Consider the following 21,159-nt stretch of genomic DNA (forward strand, 5'->3'; position numbering starts at 1 on the left):
CATATACACCTCGGGCCGGGGCATTAACCCTTTATTCTTCGTTTCAAGTGTTTTGCATATGAATGCATTACGTAATCGTGAGCAGCTAGGTAGAAACCCGCATAGTATATACAATGGTTGGCCCCTACGTAATCAGTGCTCTTCTCCCGAGTGACGACTGGTCTATCCCTCATCTTAAATATCCGTCTGACAGAGGGCGGAGCTCGGTGCGGGGTACATAAAATTCCTCGCGGTTGTTTTAACCCAGCACTTCGGCCCAAGCCACATCGGGTTTCGGGTGAGAGGCCGGTAGTGGACTGCACTACCAGTACTACCACCATGGACAGGATGGGCCTCATGTGGGGATTTCTTCTACTGACAACAGTACTACTGATGGGACTGTAAGTGTTCATTCTGTACAGCTAGTTATTGTGTGTGGTGCGGTCGGTGTGGGACGTGTATGAATGTGGATAAATTGTAGGGGTAGAGGATGTGATGTGACACGTATGGGTAGAATGCGGTGTCATCCTTCAACACTTGCTCATGGCAATGAATTCTGTGTTTGGTGTCTCACTCTACCACTACCAGAAATGGTGAAGGTTGCAAAAAGGGTACCTAACTTCTATAATGCATAATGCGGAACTCATTGAAATTACATAACTCGAGCAGTACTCTAATGGCTGTTATTGTTACGTTTTTAACAATTGAGTTTTATGAATAACCTGCATTATAATTTTACCATCGGATCTAACTTTAAACTAAGTCGTGGGAAACTAATAATCTGAACAATGTGTCTGTAAAAACAGGGTTGAAGACCAATCAAGCAAACCTTTGTGTACGAGTTGATTAAATATATTGTACCATTATAAGAATGGCCTTTTACATTTTATTCTTGACCGAAATAATATGTAGGACGAGCCCAAAGATTATATCCGGTGATATGACCACAGGAACCACTGGACTTACTTTGTACTGACATGCAAATTGGGGCCAAAGCGTCTAAGATTAACATGATAATAACACATTCTCGAGCTTAACCTAGTCAATGTAACGTTAGCGCCTAGTTGTGAGTGCAATATAGAAAAGGGAGGTATTATTTTTCACTTTTCAATGGATATTGGCAACCTTTAAGTTAACTAACGCATCATGACAAATATCATTTATCAAATGTGTATGTCTGCTTATATCACCCGGCTATTTGTACAGACGGTTGTAAATTTATCATGCACTGGACAGATATCAACAAAATGGTATCTCGCCCTGCATAGATTCTATGGAAGCTCCTATGGAAGCTGTCATAATTGCGCATGGATCAATGCGTGACACATATAATTTGCTGCGAGTTTTCACCATGTGCACATATCGACAGAGCGACGATTCATTAGTATTTATCATAACAGTGACACTTTTCCACTAATTAACACCATCAACACTCCGAATACTACGTGATAAGCACGTAAGATAGTATACAGATTCCTTATCCGTGCTGATACCATCTCTTTTTTTAAAGCTTTCTCATGATACAGTAAATTTGACATATTTAGCTTGGTAATGTTTATCTTTCTTGTTAAGAAGTACACAACCAAGCTATTACACAGATGGATACAGCTAGCCATACTTACTGGGCAAATAAGAAATAACTTTCCAAAACTTTCACCAGCTAGCCTTATATTCTAATTCTTTTAAAAGGCACGAACATTAAGAACGTGGTACATCTATGTATACAACAAGGTTGCCACTCACATATAAACCGCAGCTCATGACACTCCCTTGACACAAAATGGACATAATTTTAGCCTACACTGTAAGTGGCTTACACACCCTACAGTACAAAACGAGTTTCAACGCAGATGCTAGCTACCCATTTGAAGTTCGTGAGCAAAGTAGTATTTGACACTGCCATCTGATTTTCACATTTGCAAAGATATCAAAACTGGAGGTTCTACTGGGCTACTGTAACGAAACCGCCAGGGGGCCCAAAATCTATTCATTTAAAAGTCTAATCAAGACCAATCCAGAAACATACATATTACATACACAGACAAAGACGTAACTTTCGATTGATATCGACATGCTGTGAACTAGCTGCATTGAAGCATAGCTATTTTGTAATAGCCACATAACCCCAACGGTACTTGTTGTAGTGCGATAATTTTTTTTGCAAATCAGAAGGCCAACAGATAGGTCTACTGCAAACGAGCCCGACAAAAAAATCTTGCCTACGTACGGGACTGAGACCATAGTCAGGTCAAGTGACATTGGACGTCTTTGCACTTGTGTGCCCCTTTCATTGAGGTCATGTTCTCCCGCTGTAACCAAATTAGGAAGACTAGCGATCACGTTCTAGGTTCTGCAAAGGCAGTAATTGATTGGTGTACTGTTTGGAGTTAACGTATTTGAGTAACTGATGAAAGATTGTCTCTCTCTCTCTCGTCTATTAAATTTTCGTACTTTTTACAAAATCATATTGATAAATACCTTGCAGTTGACTTGCGTTAAGATAAGTTGCTATACTATTCGTGTTAGCGTAATAGAAGCGTTAATATGAAGTAGTATTATATAAAGGAAAGGCTCTCTCTCCCTCTCTCTCTCGTCTATTCAATTTTCGTGCAGTCGTATGACAAGTACCTTGTAGTTGACTGGCGTTAAAACAACAGTTGCCATTACGTATAATATTATTTGGGTTGATATATAGAAGCTTTAGTATGAAGTAGTACATAGTGTTTGTAGATACGTATACATACATAGGTTCTTATTTTGCACCACTAACAGAAAGGGAACACCCTAACATGTTGGGCTCTTTGTAATTGATTACAGTGACTGTTCTTCCAGCTTTATTTCCTAGATAATCAAATACAATGATTGCCCAAATTCCTTCAGGGCATGAAACCAATGGGTTGACGGTGACCTTCGAGAACTTATGCATCAGAGAGATCAGGCGAAACGCAAAGCTCAGACATCTAAAGAGACAGCCGACCACAAGGCTTATAGAAGACTGCGGAATATAGTGGTCCGTGAAAACAGAAAAAAGAAAAAGACCTTCTACACACAACAGATCGACCTACATAGTAGGAATAACGACAGCAAGCGACTGTGGCAAACAGTAAATGGAATGCTGGGTAGAAACATCAGTAAGACACCAAACTTTATTGAATCAGATGGACAAATTTTAATGAAACCAGCTGAAATTGCGGAGTATTTCAACAATTACTTCACTGAGAAAGTCACAAGACTCACAAGTGGCGACGATCCTGACACAGACAAGGCAGTCGAACCAATTAAAGAACATATCATGGCTGAAAAGTATTGCTCTTTCAGTTTTCAACAAGTATCAGTAGAACAGGTGGAAGAACAGTTAAAATCACTACACCCTGGCAGAGCCACCGGGCACGATGATATAGACAATACCTTGCTGAGGCTGTGTGCGAACTACATTGCCAAACCACTTTGCCACATCTTTAACAGCTCCCTTGTGCAAGGAATTTTCCCCTCCCAATGGAAGAAAGCTAAAGTAATTCCATTAATAAAAGACAAATCCTCCCCACTCAATGGACCAAATAGTCGCCCAATAAGCTTATTACCTGTCATAAGTAAAGTCATGGAGAGAATATGTCAGAAGCAAATACAAACTTACATGGTATCAAATGATATTTTCTCCGGTAATCAACATGCGTATAAGCGCTTCCACTCCACTTCTAGCGCGCTCACACAAATGTCAGACTACTGGCTGGAAGAAATAGACAAGGGTAACTTAGTAGGAGCAGTTTTGTTAGATTTTAGTGCTGCTTTTGATGTTATCAATCATGAGATCTGTCTGGCCAAATTACAAAGTTATGGCTTTACACAATCTGCCATAAACTGGACAAGAAGCTATCTAGAAAACAGGAAACAGGCCGTGTTTGTGAATTGAAGCTACTCATCATTCATTGAAACAAAATGTGGCGTACCCCAAGGCAGCTGCCTCGGTCCCCTTCTCTTCTGTATTTTCACAAACGATCTGCCAACGATAACTACCCAAAGTGTGGTTGTGATGTATGCCGATGATTCCACCCCATCCACATCAGCTTCTGACATTACAGAATTACAAAATAAGCTGCAGACAGACTTGTCTAAGATATGGAATTGGGTGAGGACAAACAAGTTAATCCTCAACATTGGCAAAACAAAATCAATCGTCTTGGGTTCACCACATAGGCTAAAAAGGAAGCCGAAGCTACAACTTTCCATCGAAGGCAAAATCATTACACAGGTGGAACAGGCGGACTTACTGGGTGTCACTGTGGATCAGCAGCTCTCATGGGCTCTACAAGTAAACAAAACAAAGATGAAGATGGCAGGAGCTCTTGCTTCAATTAGGAAATATAAGGAATACTTCACTACCAACCTGTTGAAAACTGTGATACAGACCTTGGTCCTATCTCACCTAGATTACGGCTTAGTACTCACGTCCTCATCGCCTCAGACCCACCTAGACAAACTGCAAGTTATCCAGAATAGAGCTACTAGGCTGGCAACAGGTGCATGTTTTGACGGAAACCTAGACGTACTACATAATCAGTTAAACTGGCCCTCAGTAAAAGAAAGACTTTTCACAGGCACTATCAACATATTCCATAAAGTTGTAAAGGAAAAACAGCCAAAATGCATTTTCAGTCGTTTAAAAACAGTTAACACCGCACATTCTCACAACACAAGACTAGCGCAGAAAGGAGCATTCTTGCTACCCAAACCCAGAATTAATGCCATTACTCGAACCTTCTTATACAGAGCTATCAAAACATACAACACTCTACCAATTCACATTACATCCTCAAATCCACGTGCATTCAAAGTAAAAATCTGGTCCTGGACAAAAACTCAAAGACATAAAAACTCACCTATCAGCTCATGGTGGTAAACTTGACTATGAGCCATCTGTATATTTCATGACCTCTGACCTCCACAATATCTAATATATGATAATATTATGTACATGTATGATATGATATGATAATAATGTTTTTGTTTATGTTAATTGAATGAGGATAATGATGAATTGATTGATTGACGTTATGAGTAATTTAATGTATTGCATAATATGATAAGTTAAGAATGTTAATGATTGATTTATGCTAGTTGTCTGATCAACATTATCTGTATAATTTGTTGTTATGTATTTTATTCATTGTGTGTAAAGGACTCCAGGAAGAATAGTTCAATGTAACTAATGGAGATTCCTAATAAACAAACAAACAAACCAAATTCAATCCCACAACAGGTCAAAGGGCGACCCCATCGCATTGCCTACCATGTCGATTCTGGTTTACAACGGTGCGGTGCCCTGTTGGCTACCATGTTGACATGTTGGCTACAAGGTTCATGAGTTTAGGGAATTGGTGCGGATATTAAACATCCAAAACTAGGTCACCACTTAATGAGTCCACGTGTTGAACCCCTTTGTCATCACACTTTCGCCATTTGGTCCACTGAGAATTTCCCTGTGTATACACGCTTACAAGATTCAATTCATGACACAATTGTGGTTGATACCGATATTACACATACCCTTTGCATCACACACCGTTGTATGAGTCATTATTAAAGGGACAGCTAGTAAAATCTGCTTTTGTGTCACACGTTATATTTCGTGACACAGAGACATTTTCATGTGTGACTCAATGTTTTAGTAGCCTCCAAACCTCAATAATAAATGTTTATTGAGTACATAAACTTCCCAACAATCTAACAATAGTAGTCAGTCGACTGAATTGGTGTCAAACTTCACAAAATCATACCAGAGGATAAAATATGTATATGTATATTAAAAAAACACTTGACAGAGGCAAGGTTCCATAACTAATATCTTTAATCCAACGCTACTTTTTATACCGTTTATCAGTAATATGAAAATAAGGCAGAGCATAGCCTGAAGCTATTACCACCTAGATACTAACGTTACCCACTTTGTATCCCAAACGCTCAATATTTTATCGTCTATGATGTACCAGAGGTTTTCCATCAGACGAAGTAGGTGATCCTGAGGCAAAATCCTATACTTAACCCAAATTTGGCCTCTTTAATAATCATTTAGCACCCAGTATAATGTAACTGGGTTCGTTATACTGGGAGTAATTCCTGCAAAACCCTACAAATCACATACAGTGATGAGTCGCAAGGGCTTAATGGATTCCTGCAGTCGAACCCAGCAATCGTGGTGGTCCTCGATAAGCGAGTTTTGATACAGGTTATCTTGACAATCTGCTCAGTGCATTTCCAGAAAGGAAATTACCGAAAGTGCTGTGATCTTCCCTCCAGCTGGATTCTGAAGATTTGGGTAGGGGCTTGGAATCAATTTTAGGTTTAGCCCTCCAGGGAGAACTTTTGGACAATCAATTTGAGATCTGGCGATAGGTAGAAAGCGGTGAATTAAGCAACAGCACTGTGGGGCCACCCAGTACATAATCTATATGACTGTGTCCTTGGTCCAAGAAGTCATGAGGCCACAAAATCATTAAAACTATTCAATTTCACACATTATAATAAGCAAAATATATTTCATGTACTTTGACGATGAAATTTTTTAGGTCGGTTTCATAGTTAGTTCACTTTACCACTTGAAAAGATTACAAATTTTCTCCTACATTCAAAACTACACGTTGTCTGCCTTAGTCATTGCGAACTTGCCCCTCGTCCAAATCAGCACAGTCATCAAAATGCCCAAATCCCCTTTCTTTGCAAATTTTCGGAAGAAATTACTTGGTTCCCGTAGGTACTAGGTAACGTATTACGGTGTCAAAACCTGTCTCATGTTCCCCGTTTTACCAATTGGACGTAGAATCTCATTCATTAATCAGGTAAGTCCTGACAATGAAATTAGTGTTATTCTGAAACCCCTACACATGCCCCCTGCTTTTTTGCACACCCTGTGATTTCGGGCAATCCATCACTTCAGGTAGTGGTCCTTGCTGAATACGATAAACCCAAGAAAAGTTCAGTCACGTAAATTGAGACTGCAGTTTTGGCTACTCTCCAGGTTTAAACATATAAATCTGAGTTCTAGCTAGAACTAGATTCTGCGGAGTCACCGTCGGCCACACCTATTATTTCATACTACAATACCTGCAGTTGGGCATTGCACCTGTCAGATATGCTTTGAATAATAGTTTATAACGATTAGGCCACAGCAAGTTAATTTTATGGATAACATCCTATGCAGAATGCAAAAATAATGAAAAAAGGTGGCTAATCAAAATGGCCCATTTTGATCTATCTGACCACTCCCGAAGAGGAAACAAATTATGTTTTTCATCCATGAAATTTACTTACTGTGGCCATTATCAGTCTCCTCTTCTTACACCAAATTCTGGAATAAACGTATGAGAATATTGATTACAACTTGATATTCTAATAAAACTTGGCAGAATGACAACTGAAGCATGGCTGTATGGAGGTGATAATGACATACTTGGCATACTGCCATTAGATTGGGAACGTGAGAATAGGTATCAAGCAATGTCCATGTGGAATGTTGTGAGCACTGTTGGGTCATGTCCTATATTTACCAGGGCCAAAGTATCATATATGTACACGATCTTTTATTGAGTGTCATTGGTAGGGAGAATTCAAAATAAAACAAATAAGTCTGAATCTGAGTTCTTTCTGTAAGACATCATCATATGTTCTGCCAACCCCACCAATTGAATAAAATCGATTTTTAAGTACTTATGAGATGGACAGAATAGAGTCAAATATCATTACAGTCTACTTATTGTATAATGGGGGTTTAATGCATTCTCAGCATCATCTTCGATCATCCTGAGACTTTGTGGTCATCATTTCAAGCCACGCTGTTTTATTATGTATGGCATAATTGATGAAGATGGATGATGATGAACTGACAAAAGGGAGTCTTTTTAATGGGATTTCATATAGTTCGCCTACCCAGTTACTCCGTTAGGGCGCGGTCACATATAGGTCGTGCGATCGTCGTACGATCTCTAAATTTTGGAATTTTGGAAGACAGCAATGTACGTGTCCTGCAAAGTTCAACTGTCTTGGTACACACAATGCTGTTTCGGATCCGTGCCGGTGGTTGTTTATGTCACAGCCTACTTGAAAGTTCTATGGCATCAAAGTCGTACGACGATCGCACGACCTATGTGACCTTAGGACTGCTGTTAATGCACAAGGAAGAAATATTACTCGAAATCAGCTGTTCATATTTCTGACCAAAGAATATACATCTGCGTGCTTCAAGACAGGACATGTGTTTATGTGGTGTTTAGAAAAAAGGAAAGGGTGTGTCTGTGTGGCACACTTGCTAGAGCGTTGGAATCGGAATCAGTGGTCCTGAGTTCGATACTCGCCATGCCCCCTTCCCCCATGACCGTGGAGGGACGTCCACCGAGCCTCGCGGCTGATGTGTTTTAAGTTTGCCCAAAACACCTACGGATTTGGTGCGCCAGTGTGTCAACATCTGCACACTTGCCACTAAGACCTTTTTTAAGAAGAAGAACATCAACTGATCAGAATTCCCGATGCGTATCAACTCCACCGAACCCTTTCAACGCAAATCCGTCCCAGTCTCCCCATTACTCACATCTGAGCCCAATTACCGAGCTGAATAGCAGTTGGGTACGGGGATAATTGCGTTTGAAAGGCTTATTGCACGCTATATACTCTTCTGGGACAGGCTGACAGTCACGCTTTGGTAGAAGTAATGCACCTTCCGAAAGCTACGTAGTTTGTGTACTGGAATCCGAGATTTGTAACCAAAGAAAGAAGAGAAGACTGGTTTTCATGCTGAGGTCGTAAGTTGAGTTGGGCATGACCATTCTTAGATGCATTATGCATATAACAGTGAAAGAATTGATTTAGGTGGTGTCAACACCTTAATCAAAGAGAAAGAAGAAAGAAATGATCTAATACTATCCTAATCAACATTGAAACATATACGTGTTTTTTTAAGATTATGATTACGTGATGTTTTGAGATCAAATTGTCTGCATCTTTTCTTCTCTGACTCTACTTGGTAGAATCATTGTGCCTTCCGAAAGCTATATAGTTTGTGTACTGGAATCGAGATTTCTAATCCTCCCAAAATATAGGTACATGTAAGACTAGTTTTCATAAGTTCGTTGCGGGTCGTAAGTTGAGATGGGCTTGTCATTTGAATGCCATATATTGTACCCTGTACAATTGTCGTGCGAAAAGGTTCTTCCTCTGTGACCTTTCTTAGATGCATATGCATCTCACAGTGAAAAAATTCATTAAGGTGGTGTCAATACCCTAAAGAGAAAGAAGAAAGATGATCTAATGCAATCCTACTCAACATTGAAACGGATACGTGTTTTTTTTTTAGATTATGAATGCTTGAGTTTTGAGATAAAATTGACTGCATCTTTTCTTCTTTGACTTTGCAATGTCACTTGATATTAAATAGTTTATTGCAAATTCCTACCCGAGGTCTAATTGCAGTTGACATGGAAGGCGACACACTTATATTTTGATAGCACACAACTGTAACTGACATATCAACCTTTATCTGTATCGACCCAAAACATTCATTCTTATCTAATTACTAACATTTATTTGCTGAAATGGCGTTACAATTGCCAATATTCCGGCGCCACACAAGTGAATAAGGGTAGCAATCTGTATGCATAATTTAAGAATTACGAGAAGTCGTTAGGGTCAAGGATAGTCTTGCTGACAAGAGGACTGCACCAATATTGCACTCAAACGCATTTTCGAAGTTATGAAAGACTGGCTGTATTCATTTCACAGGATTATGTTGTCGTGACCATATGTACCTTAAAACCGTTATGATGTAAGCTTTTGTGACAATTAGTTGGCCTTAATAGGCCTTTTTAGAGAACGAAATTACAACGTGTAGAGACTATCTGGTAAACCCCCTACCTCCAATTCTGACAAGACTAAGAACCTCCCTAAGAAGTAAAATGGATATTGCACCCTTCCTGCTGTTAGGTTAAGAACCTTTTTTATGCATGCATAGCAAAAAAAGGTCTTTCTTCATTTTCATGGTCTAGTTGTTGAATAATAGATGTTAAGAGGTTCACTGACATTTTGTGGATATGCTTGTTCTATCGCCGGTAGCTTGCGCAGGCAACCCTGAAATTAGAGTAGCCAGTACCCTGTTTATCAATGGGTAGTGCCAATACAGGGATTTTCCTATCATTATCCCAGTTTCCTGTACAACCTAACACTGTGGCTTTACGTTAAGGTACAAAGGATTTTCCAGTAAAAGCTACCATTAGTTGTCATTAAGTGCTCTGCTAGATGGCATAAAAAGCATTTAAGGGCGCGTATAAAAGGTAAAGACCTTGAGCTGCCTACGTTAAATCGACAACATGCTTTGCTCAATCCATATGCCAGCACGTTTTGTGAACGTATAACGCTGTTTAATCTGTCTTTTAGTGTCATAGGAAATCTGCATTACATGAAACGATGATAGTTGTGGATTTGCATTGACCTCTATATTTTTCCCCTGTTAGATAACAGGGGGAGCCAATGCTTCAATTACAAGCACAGAACCGCCCCGAAAGACATTTTCAAATTATACAAATATTACGCCCCCCTCCCCTTCATTCCCCTGTGAAATGTCCCGCCAGGCGTGGTATTGACAGATCTTCCGTGCCAAACTGGAAATCTGTCCGCCCTAGTTCGGGACTCCCCTACTACTTTGCCCCTGATGGGGTCATTTTAGGGTATTCCCATTTAGATGTATATGAGATGTAGGCAGAGCCGCTCTATCATGTCTTATGCTTTCAGACATGAGCAGAGAACTGCTATTGCCTATCTGCAATAGCAAAAACTATTTCAGACAGGCAAATTTCTTAATGTAAATATTAGGTAGATGAAATCATCATTGATTTTGAAGCTTTTCGAGTGTATCGGCCGCACAGCTGATCAATGCAATAATGGCCGTAAGACTGACCATCAAGAATGACCATCAAACCAGGTTCTCTGCCTCACAAGCTCCATGTATGCTATTGATTTTTCTCGTCATGAGCATACTGCCATTCCATCTGAGAGCAGATCTTATACTTTTTCGCCTAATGCTTAAGATGTTTCTAAAGATAGCCAATCCCAAAGGCAACGAATGTCTATCTGTCACACGCTGAATAGGACCAACATCTTGAGTTTAAAATTCAACTTCCTTTTATGTTGAGGAAACATATGAAGCGTTATCTTAGAAACATAGACCAGCTTGGTAACTGTCCAAAGATACCATTGGCAGGCAATTAGCAAGATGCTGCTAACCAACAGGGCGAAGGAGAGCTGACACTAGCACAGATTGTTAACTCAGCAGACCTTATAAAGTTTCAACCAAGTTCAACGAGAAAATAAAGAGATTAGAATGGAGCCATAATTTTAGTGTCTATCTGTATCTACTTTATGTATATGTAATCCGTGTACGAGCTAAATTGAAAGACAGGAATTAAATTAGATTGGATCGGTTTACATGGTTATTAGTCTAACCTAAGTTTGAAAACTACGTTGAATCTAGGCAGTGAGTTCAATGTGTCATGGACCAGTTGGCTTGTTGCCAATGAAAAATCAGGCTATGGATGATTAGACGATAAAAGTTGATGATTTATGATACCAATAAACCTTACAGGCAGCAAGGTTTCGCCCCAAAGAAACTTTACGACTTTCTGCAGGGTCCGCGAGGCCGTTTATTGTTTTAGTCATACAAGAAAAGTACAACGTTATGTGACATCCATCTCTTACCAGATAGGCTGATGCAATGTTCTAATGAATCGAGATAAAAATACACTTTTAATGACATGCCATTGGGAAATCATTGCAGTCTGATCGAGATGGCAGTTTACAGTATTTGACAACAGTTTGTAGATATGCCAGCCAAAATCCACTCCTTTCAACTGTTAGATCAAGGGACCGATCTGCGAGTTATCCATTATCAATCAATGACAATAGTACTTCATCGATCAAGAGAAGATACGAAGGGACTTTCATAAACATATAGCAATCCACCGTATTTGCCGACAGTTTGTAGATAATTTCACTTCGTAGATATGCCAGCCGAAACCCATTCCTTCAACTGTTAGATCTAGGTACCGATCTGCATGTTATCCATCATTCATCAATGACAATTCAATTACTTCGAGACGAGACGAATGGATTTTTATAACATATAACAGTCTACAGTATTTGCCAACATTCTGTAGATATGCCAGCCAAAATCCACTCCTTCAAGTGTTAGATCAAGGGACCGATTTGTGTATCAGCCATCATTCATCAATGACAATCCAATTGCTTCAAGACGAGACGAACGGATTTTCATAAACATAAGGCAGTTAACATTATTTGCCAACAGTTTGTAGATATGCCGAGTGTAGAAACCCACTCCTTCAACTGTTAGATCGAGGGACCGATCTGTATGTTATCCATCATTCATCAATGACAATTTAATTACTTCGAGATGAGAAGAATGGGTTTTCATAAACATATAGCGGTCTACAGTATGTGCCAACAGTAGATATGCCTGCCGAATTCCACTCCTTCAAATGTTACAAGGGACCGATCTGCACATTATCCATCATTCATCAATGACAATTCAATTACTACGAGACGAGACGAATGGATTTTGGCTTTCCAACAGACGATCCTTACCGATAAGAAGGGCGCGGTCGGGGCCACCGAGGTAGCCTCCATCGGCAGTGAATGCTAATGTCTGGCATTGACACGGACTCACGCAGATGGAATACCGATTGGCCATGGCATTTCGTTTCCGTATCGCTTTACAGCCGTTGCCTTGACCTCAATTAACACCTCCAACTATTTTTTGCCACCATCTTTGATTGCCTTATTTGACTGGTTGTTTGGGGAGCTACTTTGAGTGCATTAATTGGCTGGTTGTTTAGCAAGCTGATTGGCTCGTTTGATGGTTGGTTGGTTGGTCGGTTGGTCGGTTGGTTGGTTGTTTGGTTGGTTGGTTGGTTTGTTGGTTGGCTGGTTGGTTGGTTGATTGATTGATTGATTGATTGATTGATTGGTTGATTGGTTGGTTGAATGATTTGTTAGTTCGTTGTTTGGTTCATCGGTTGATAAGACTATTGCTTGCCTTTTTGTTTATATGATTGCACAATTGTGATTTTTTTAATTAATGAGCAAATAAAATTACAAGTTGCAACCCTCATTGTTTCTTATTTTTTTAGTATTTATCACTATATACCATATATCACCATGAATTTAAAAATACGTATTTGCTTTCTAAGAATCTTAACCAGCTTCCTTCTTTTCACTGCCTTTATATATCCGAACATTGAAATCTTAGCATTGCCATTTATACACAACTTATCAATTGTCAGCAGTGTATTCGTCATTATCTCACCACGGTATCTATTTTTCTAGCTTTCAGGTCGAATGCAAACATAGTAGACGTAAGCGAGGTCCGGACATTGAGGGGTCAAACAGGTTACTTGTCAGGAACACCCGGGATGGCAAGGATGGTAGGTACCTAAATAAAGCATAGAATACTTGACGTTAGAATACTAAAATCGCGGCTTTCTGATTCTTTAAGAATAGTGTTAGTGATTGTTAGACATTGCCGGCATGCAGAGTTTTAAGTTGTTTGATCCTGTCAACTATATATCAATGCATGCGTTTTTGAAGTTAGACAATGGTCGAATCGTATAAAGCAGCGATATAAATAATAGGAAATTTCAGCAAGTAAACACATTTCTTTCGAAATTTTGATGCGTCCGTAAAATAGAATTTTCATGCTGTGATAGGAAACTGCGTGGAAATACTTTTCTATCAAAATTTTGATGTTTCGATCAGACAAAATGCTGATGCGTTGAAAAAAGCTACTGCAGGTAAATACATTTGTAAGTTTTGATGTCCCGATCACGCAAATAACTTTTCTACTCACAAAAAGGTTTGTATTAATCTTGTTGGTTCAGTTGAAGTATACGCTTACCATTTGAGTTAAATATGTGTATTCTAGGAGAGGTATGATTGAACGTATGTTGTCACCAAATATCAGCTACGCTGCTTGGGTTTGCTATGTATGACATTGTCTACAATTTCAATAGAAAATAAAACTTTTATACTTTGCAGATGCCGTCAACGAGATTGAAAAGCTGTCAAACAGGTGCGTATTTGTTTCCAGGGTGAATAGAAATAACCATACATACTACACGATGTGTTACAACTACTCTTTGCACCTCTCTCTGACCTGTCCTCTGCACCGTTTCGACTCACCCTAGCCTCGTGTTTCCATTCCAGACTAGCCATTCCCACCTTACTACCCAAAGCGGTAACACCGATGGCGTGAGTATGCCACTAATACTCAAGTAACGACACCTGGCGGCTCTACGTAGGACTGCAGCCATTCGCTCACTCCAGCCCTGCAATTAAAAACCTGCACTAACCCTATCCAATGACAACACTGTTTCTTTCATATTTTTTCTGCTTTATGCTTTTCTGATTCTCCGATGGTTTGGAAGCTACATCTTCGGTTTATAACCCACTGCAATTATGTCACTTGCTTCTTATTGCAAGACACCTCAGTTCAGTTCATCCTCTCGAATATGACTTTCAGACACCCGACGTCAACAAATTGACACAAAATGTGATAGAATGCTAAGTATGCTAAGAATACAGCAGTTAGAAATATCATATTAGAATTAGAACCTTCAGTGAAATTCCAGATCAGATGCGAAGTGATCTCAATAATATCCGTACAGTATTGATTATTGTTTGTTTGTCTATATTTATTCGTTATTTTGTACAATATCAACCAGAAACATTTCATCATAAAATCTCAACGATAACTTTATTGCGACTGCTGCACTGATGTTCTGTTGTGTTTATAATTAGTATTGCACTATTACATTACATACGTTTCTAACAACCCCCTGCATGCTACCTTGCCATATCATCTCACCTATAACGGAGGCACACAATCATTGCAAACTAACTGCGCCTTTATATTTTTCAGCCAACCGCAACATGATACTTCCATATTACACCGTGATACTAGCAACCTTTTACATAAAGACGAACTGTATTTCGGAAAGAACTATTTAATTATTTTATCTACCACTTTCTTTTTCATCACCATCAAACAAAGCAAAATGAGTAAAGCAAAGGAATCTATCATTAAAAAAGGTGCAATGTAAGTAGCATTCAAGTAAAATATCACAGTAAACTGTCTTGGTTTTAATATTGTCCTGTCCAGAACTACGCCAGTGACGCCCACTATGGTATTCCTCAACATCTTGGATAACTATGACCAGCGCTTACGGCCTAACTTTAAGGGTAGGTATTTATTTTCGGTTTTACTATCAAAAAATTGCCTAAATCAAATTGCTTTTCTAATGACACGATAGCCGTAAAACTAGGAATACTAGCACACTTTTCATGCCAACTTCCAGGTCCCCCTGTGCAGGTGTATTGCTCGGCGTACATCAACAGCATCAGTTCCATCTCCGAGGAGTCAATGGTAGGTCCTGAAGAGTCAGATTTCATGTTTATGCGTTTAACACCGTTTAAAGACATCTGTGTATTTTAGCAACATTTGATCACCTCAGTAACATTCAAGGACAAAAAATGAATACGGATGAAGTTGTTCTTCATTCATCGTTTTCGGCGACGACCAATGACATCGCCAGTAGGTGATGTGATCAGACTATAACGTTACCTCCATGAAAAATGGAGGTAACGTTATAGTTTTGCACCTATCTGTGAGTGTGTATGCAAGATTGTTACAGGTGCACATCACTATGTAATATAGACACGATTTACATTTGAGTGACATTTATGTACGATCCTTAGGAGTTAGTGAATTGACAAGTCCAACCATTTTCTAGTTAGCTGTACTTGTATTGAATTGTTCTGACAGATTATTCAAGATCTAGTGACGCCGAAGAAGAGTTTTGGATGTCACTCGAAGGAAATCTCTCTATTTCATAGTTGTATAGCGATCGAATTGGATTTAAAAATCATTATATATATATATTATGTACATATGCGACTATCTGCATGTTTTATGATGAAATATAATAAGATGCTCTGTAAAAAGAAAATGACATTCACATATAAGATATATGCAACTTAGGCACATAAGACCATCACGTGAAATAAATTATGCTAGTTGAATTCTTATTTGTATAAACGACGAGACGAGATAAAACATATTCTATAAAGACTTGAAATGTTTCATGTGGGTATTAGGTCTCCGAACTCTTTTCTTCTTGTTTGCACATGCAGGACTACACAGTAATGTTGTTTCTTCGCCAAAGATGGAACGATCCAAGATTCGTGTATCAAGACTACAACGACAGCATCACACTGTATGAAAAGGTCCTGGATAAGATATGGGTGCCAGATATCTACTTTGTGAACGAGAAAGGAGCGCCGTTTGAATCGACTAGTGGACATAGCACCCTGCTTCGAATACATCCCAATGGAGACGTCCTGTACAGTGCTAAGTATGAGACGGACATTTGTGATTATGTTCTCTACGGAATTTATTTTTATGTTTATTAGCAAAATCCATTGGTGAAACCATATGTGCATACTAATCTCCCTTGGGTCATTTACAATATATGCAAAAGTGTAATACAGTTACATACTTGGTAACTACATAACAACAAAGAATTATGCGCAAGCTGTAGCTAAATCTTAAAGTTTCTGACATACATGTCTCGGAAATTGCCTGGTAAACTATTTACCCAAAAAAAAGACCCGTAATAGTTTTAGAAAAATAATGAGCTTGGGTAAACTCAACTTTCACTGATTTGTTTTACAGAAAAACTATCTTGTTAGCTTGCCCGATGAACTTCCAATTATTTCCAATGGACAACCAAGTATGCAAGATCAAAATGGAAAGTTGTGAGTAAAAGTTTTTCATCATATCTGTCTGTTTTAAAGGACCACGATATTGAGAAAGTCTAAATGTTTTATACTTAATAATTTTATAATTGCATATTCTTATTCAAAAGTAAACCCACGAACTTTTACCTTGTGCATTGTTCTAAATACATGTTAGAGTGATATGGATTGCAAGTTATTGGGCCATTTAATCACTGGTGACTCCTACAGCCAGCAATCAAGTTTTGGATGGAGTCCATTCTACCTACAATATGTGATCATTCAACGGACGTGTAGAACTACCGAATCATTTGACAGGTAATCATTATACAATTGCCCTCATTCTAGATGGCCACACCACCAAAGATATAGAAATCTGGTGGTCCAGAGAAGATGCTGTTCTCATTAGCGAGGAGATACAGATGCCGGACTATGATTTGGTTACTTGGAAGATAAACAACAACTGTGACAGTCACCACACTACAGGTAACGCGTATGCTGATGTGTTCATTGTCTCTTTACATTGATATCATATGGAAATTCCAGATAGTGTATGTATGACTATGTGCACCCAAGATCAGGGCATGGCCTATTTTACATTTATCTAATGCAAACGGAAAGTTTGATATGTAAATGATGTATACTTATATAAATAGCATACTTTTGACGTGTAGCACCCTTACATTACACGGTACCCACGATTGTCGATGTTTTTTGTTACAATCTATACTATGTGCACAATGCAGCTGTATGCTGATGTTATTGACCCAGACCCAGTGGCTAATGATGATTGTACAAACTGTTGTTTACTATTTGCTCTACTAGGTACATACTCGTGCATAGAGGCAAAGTTGTTCCTCATCAGACACATTGGATACTACCTTATTCAACACTACATACCCAGGTGATTATCATCTATACGTACTTCAGTCAAATTGATCCAGTGACCCAGTGCCCCGCCATGTGCATGTACATCGGCGAATCAAGACAATAATCCCGCCCGATCAAAATAACACATCCGGGCAGGTTAAGATTTTTTGCCGGCCGTGGCTGGCATTTGATATGGCCAAAAAAATCACCGGACTAAACCTCCCCGGAGCGCTTATTTTGACCATACTGTCTTGGGCCGCCGGAGATTGACGGTCCACCTCGTTTGTCTGGCACGCAGGATACCTGTCAATGGATGTCAGTCTTACTGTCTATATATAGCTGCCATTCTCACTCTATGTTTTATACACGAGTAATATCTTTTACGTCTGTACTTCCAGCATCTTGATCGTGGTGCTATCGTGGTTATCCTTCTGGATCAGTCCTGAAATCGCGCCCGCCCGGGTGGCACTCGGCATCACCACCGTGCTCACTTCCACCACGCTCACTGCTGTGTCCCGCAGCGCCATGCCTAGGTGAACAACTTTTCCTACGACCCTTCTTTAATCAAGACGTCTTGGCTCTCACTGCTACCTAAAATGGATGTGTGAAACCTTTGAATTCATACTAGGTATATTATTTTGGTAGAGAATAATTGTGACTGAAAAGACAACAAAACAAAGAGTGAAAAGATTTGTTTTTTTTTCTTCACAATTCGTTGCAATTGAGCGATCAGTCAAATTTTAGGTCGCAGAGAGAGCTCCATCCTAGTGGAAATGGGAATAATAACACTTGAACAGAATATTCCAGACTACTCGAACATTATGTGAAAGAAAGTCGATCTGTGATATGGAAATGATCACAGTTACTGAAGGAACTAGATGGATTTAGAATATAGTTTCCTGTCAGACTATCTAAAATTTGTGTCTACTAGAATTTACATATCGTTTTTCTTTATAAGCAGATCTAACAGATGACAGATGCCACTGACAAAAGACTGCGGATGCTGTCAGAAACAACAGAACGTTTTCCAAATATATCCAGCTGCTTAACTTACTGTTGCCTTGCGTATGTTTTCATTTAAATATCCAACCATCATTAGTGGATTACTGGAGTTAATGAGCTATAGCCGTTGATTTTCTCAACCACGTGCATATGGAATATATGTGAAAATATGTACTCCACACAAAACAGTTGTCGATGTTCATAAATCATTCTAGCGCCTTCGGCCTAAATGAGTATCCACTATCGACCCATTAAGACTTCTTTGGAGTCATTTTCCTATCTTATCTTTCCAGGTTTTCCTACGTTCGAGCCATAGATGTTTGGATGATGACCTGTGGCCTTTTTATCTTCTTCGCATTGGTTGAATTTGCAGTGGTTCACTTTATCTTCAAGCGAGATAAGAAGTTTGCCATCTCCCGCAAGGCTAGAGAGATGTCCAAACGATTGCCGCGTAAGAAGAAGGCAATTGACAAGAAAGATGTTGCCTCGGAGGACGAGGTTAGTAGATAACTCGAACTAGCCATGGAATTTCTTGGAAGTTGATGCTCTGTACCATGGAATTTGACTTATTAATTTCTTATTTGCTGACAAAATGCTGGAGGAGATTCCAAACATAGTATCGAATCATCAACCAAAGCATAGGTTTGGGTAATTTATTTTTTATGCAAAGAAACATGAAGTATTACAAATGATTGGACATAGAAAAACTGATGATGAGCTCAAATCATGCACAACTTGTATTCTTGCCGCCAATTGTCATTTATGACAAGTATAAAATATTTCATATGATACATAGCTAGAACTTGATCCTGAACCCTCCTTCAAGAAAAGAATAAGGACACATATTACGAAAAACGTTTAGTTGCTAAGATATTGTTTTGTGTGGCTAAAATGATTTTACAGTTGACATCAAGAGAACAGAGCAAAATAACACGTAGAATCTAAAGTTGTTATGATACTGAAATTAATTGTGTATACCAAAATCCCGAAATATCGTTGTCGAAACGAGATTACATGACATGAAAAGGCTAAAGGGATAGCCCCTCAAAGCATAGTTGTATATCTAGAAGTTATGTCAAAGTGTAGTTCTGAATCAATTGTCATTCGTCAACCAGGTGGACTTCAAGCCCGACAAAGGCATGTCATCACCGGAGCCAGACCAGGACATGGTCGGCGCGGAGGAGAAAACCCACCGCACGCCTGCCGAGATCAAGGCCCTCTACATGCGGAGAGCTCGGCGGATAGACTACTACTCTAGGCTGATTTTCCCACTACTTTTCACCGTTTTTAACATTTTGTACTGGTCTGTTTACCTTTCTATGTACCATTGAAGGATTGAACTATGTCGCTGCCCAAAATAATGTTTTTGGTCATTGACTCAGCAGCCATGAAAATTCAACAGACTGCAGCACCTTCAAAAACCGCATGAGCTACCAAATTCCATAAGCAATATCCTTCTGATTTTCGTTACATAGCATGATCACAATGATGGCATAAAAAATTGTACACATCAATGTAAATAAATGAGCATGTACTCCCATGTATAAAAAGTGAACCCCCCACCCGTATCAGGACCGACCCAGTATAACACGAACAATAGACATTAATTGTACAGATGGCATGCAAAAAACGCAAACACTAATACAGGTAATCATAACAAAGCAAACGCGAACTTCTAACATGGACATGGTGAAGAATGTACAAGCAATCAACGTCCTTCCGTGGAAATGGAAAATTTCCACTTGATACATATCAATACAAATGGTGTCAAAAGACGTAATATTGTACAGGTAATAATTATGATAATATGAATGCATTATCACTACTTTAAAAATACAATGTATGACATGGGCAGAATATCATATCGCCTTAACACGGAGATGAAGTGATGTGTGATACAAACAGATATTATATGTCGTGAATGTGAAGTTGTATTTGTGCCTATCTACTCCGCACCACCTATGCACTGATCATGAATATGATAAGAATGTAATAATGAACAGGGCATTTTATCGTTTCCAATTACGTAAATGCAGTATTAATGTTACTAATTTTGATGTCATCTATCGATTTTGGAATTCCATAACGCATTCCTCTGTGAACCGACTACTAGATTTTAATTTTTTCCTTGATGTCGTTCATTATATTAAATTTCTCTAGAGGTCCTATACTTAGCACTTCTACCACAACTGGCCTCTTTTGGAGTTATGTCATTCCAGGGCTCGAAATACTTTTTTCTGCATACCTGCACTGGTGCAGGTAACATTGAAAATTACCTGCACCAGACAAATATTACCTGCACCACTCTGAATTTAGGAAGTATAGATCATATCAGAATTGTTCAGGAACCATGATTGCTTTTTCTTTTTAGTTTATACTTTATATATATATATATATATACGTGGTAACAGGCAATGCAGCTTAGAACAATCCCCATACATCTACATTATAGGACATTTATGTACA

General features: G+C 39.0%; 1 protein-coding gene across 2 annotated transcripts; it reads left to right on the forward strand.

Moving 5' to 3' along the window:
- Positions 1-138: 138 nt before the first annotated feature.
- LOC118427771 (glycine receptor subunit alphaZ1-like) lies at positions 139-20,797 on the forward strand. 2 transcript variants are annotated; one of them, XM_035837697.1, is made up of 12 exons: positions 139-380; positions 13,357-13,454; positions 14,065-14,098; positions 15,188-15,267; positions 15,384-15,451; positions 16,219-16,439; positions 16,760-16,842; positions 17,170-17,307; positions 17,647-17,725; positions 18,090-18,224; positions 18,987-19,191; positions 19,809-20,797. In XM_035837697.1, exons 1-12 carry the CDS (start codon positions 319-321, stop codon positions 20,022-20,024), a joined length of 1,419 nt encoding a protein of 472 aa, XP_035693590.1. In that variant the 5' UTR covers positions 139-318; the 3' UTR covers positions 20,025-20,797. The 2 variants fall into 2 exon arrangements, with proteins under 2 accessions (XP_035693590.1, XP_035693591.1); XM_035837698.1 differs by lacking the exons at positions 139-380; positions 13,357-13,454; positions 14,065-14,098 and adding an exon at positions 14,142-14,277.
- Positions 20,798-21,159: the final 362 nt, after the last annotated feature.

Source organism: Branchiostoma floridae, chromosome 12 (assembly GCF_000003815.2).
Source record: "Branchiostoma floridae strain S238N-H82 chromosome 12, Bfl_VNyyK, whole genome shotgun sequence".
NCBI classification, from domain to species: Eukaryota; Metazoa; Chordata; class Leptocardii; order Amphioxiformes; family Branchiostomatidae; genus Branchiostoma; species Branchiostoma floridae.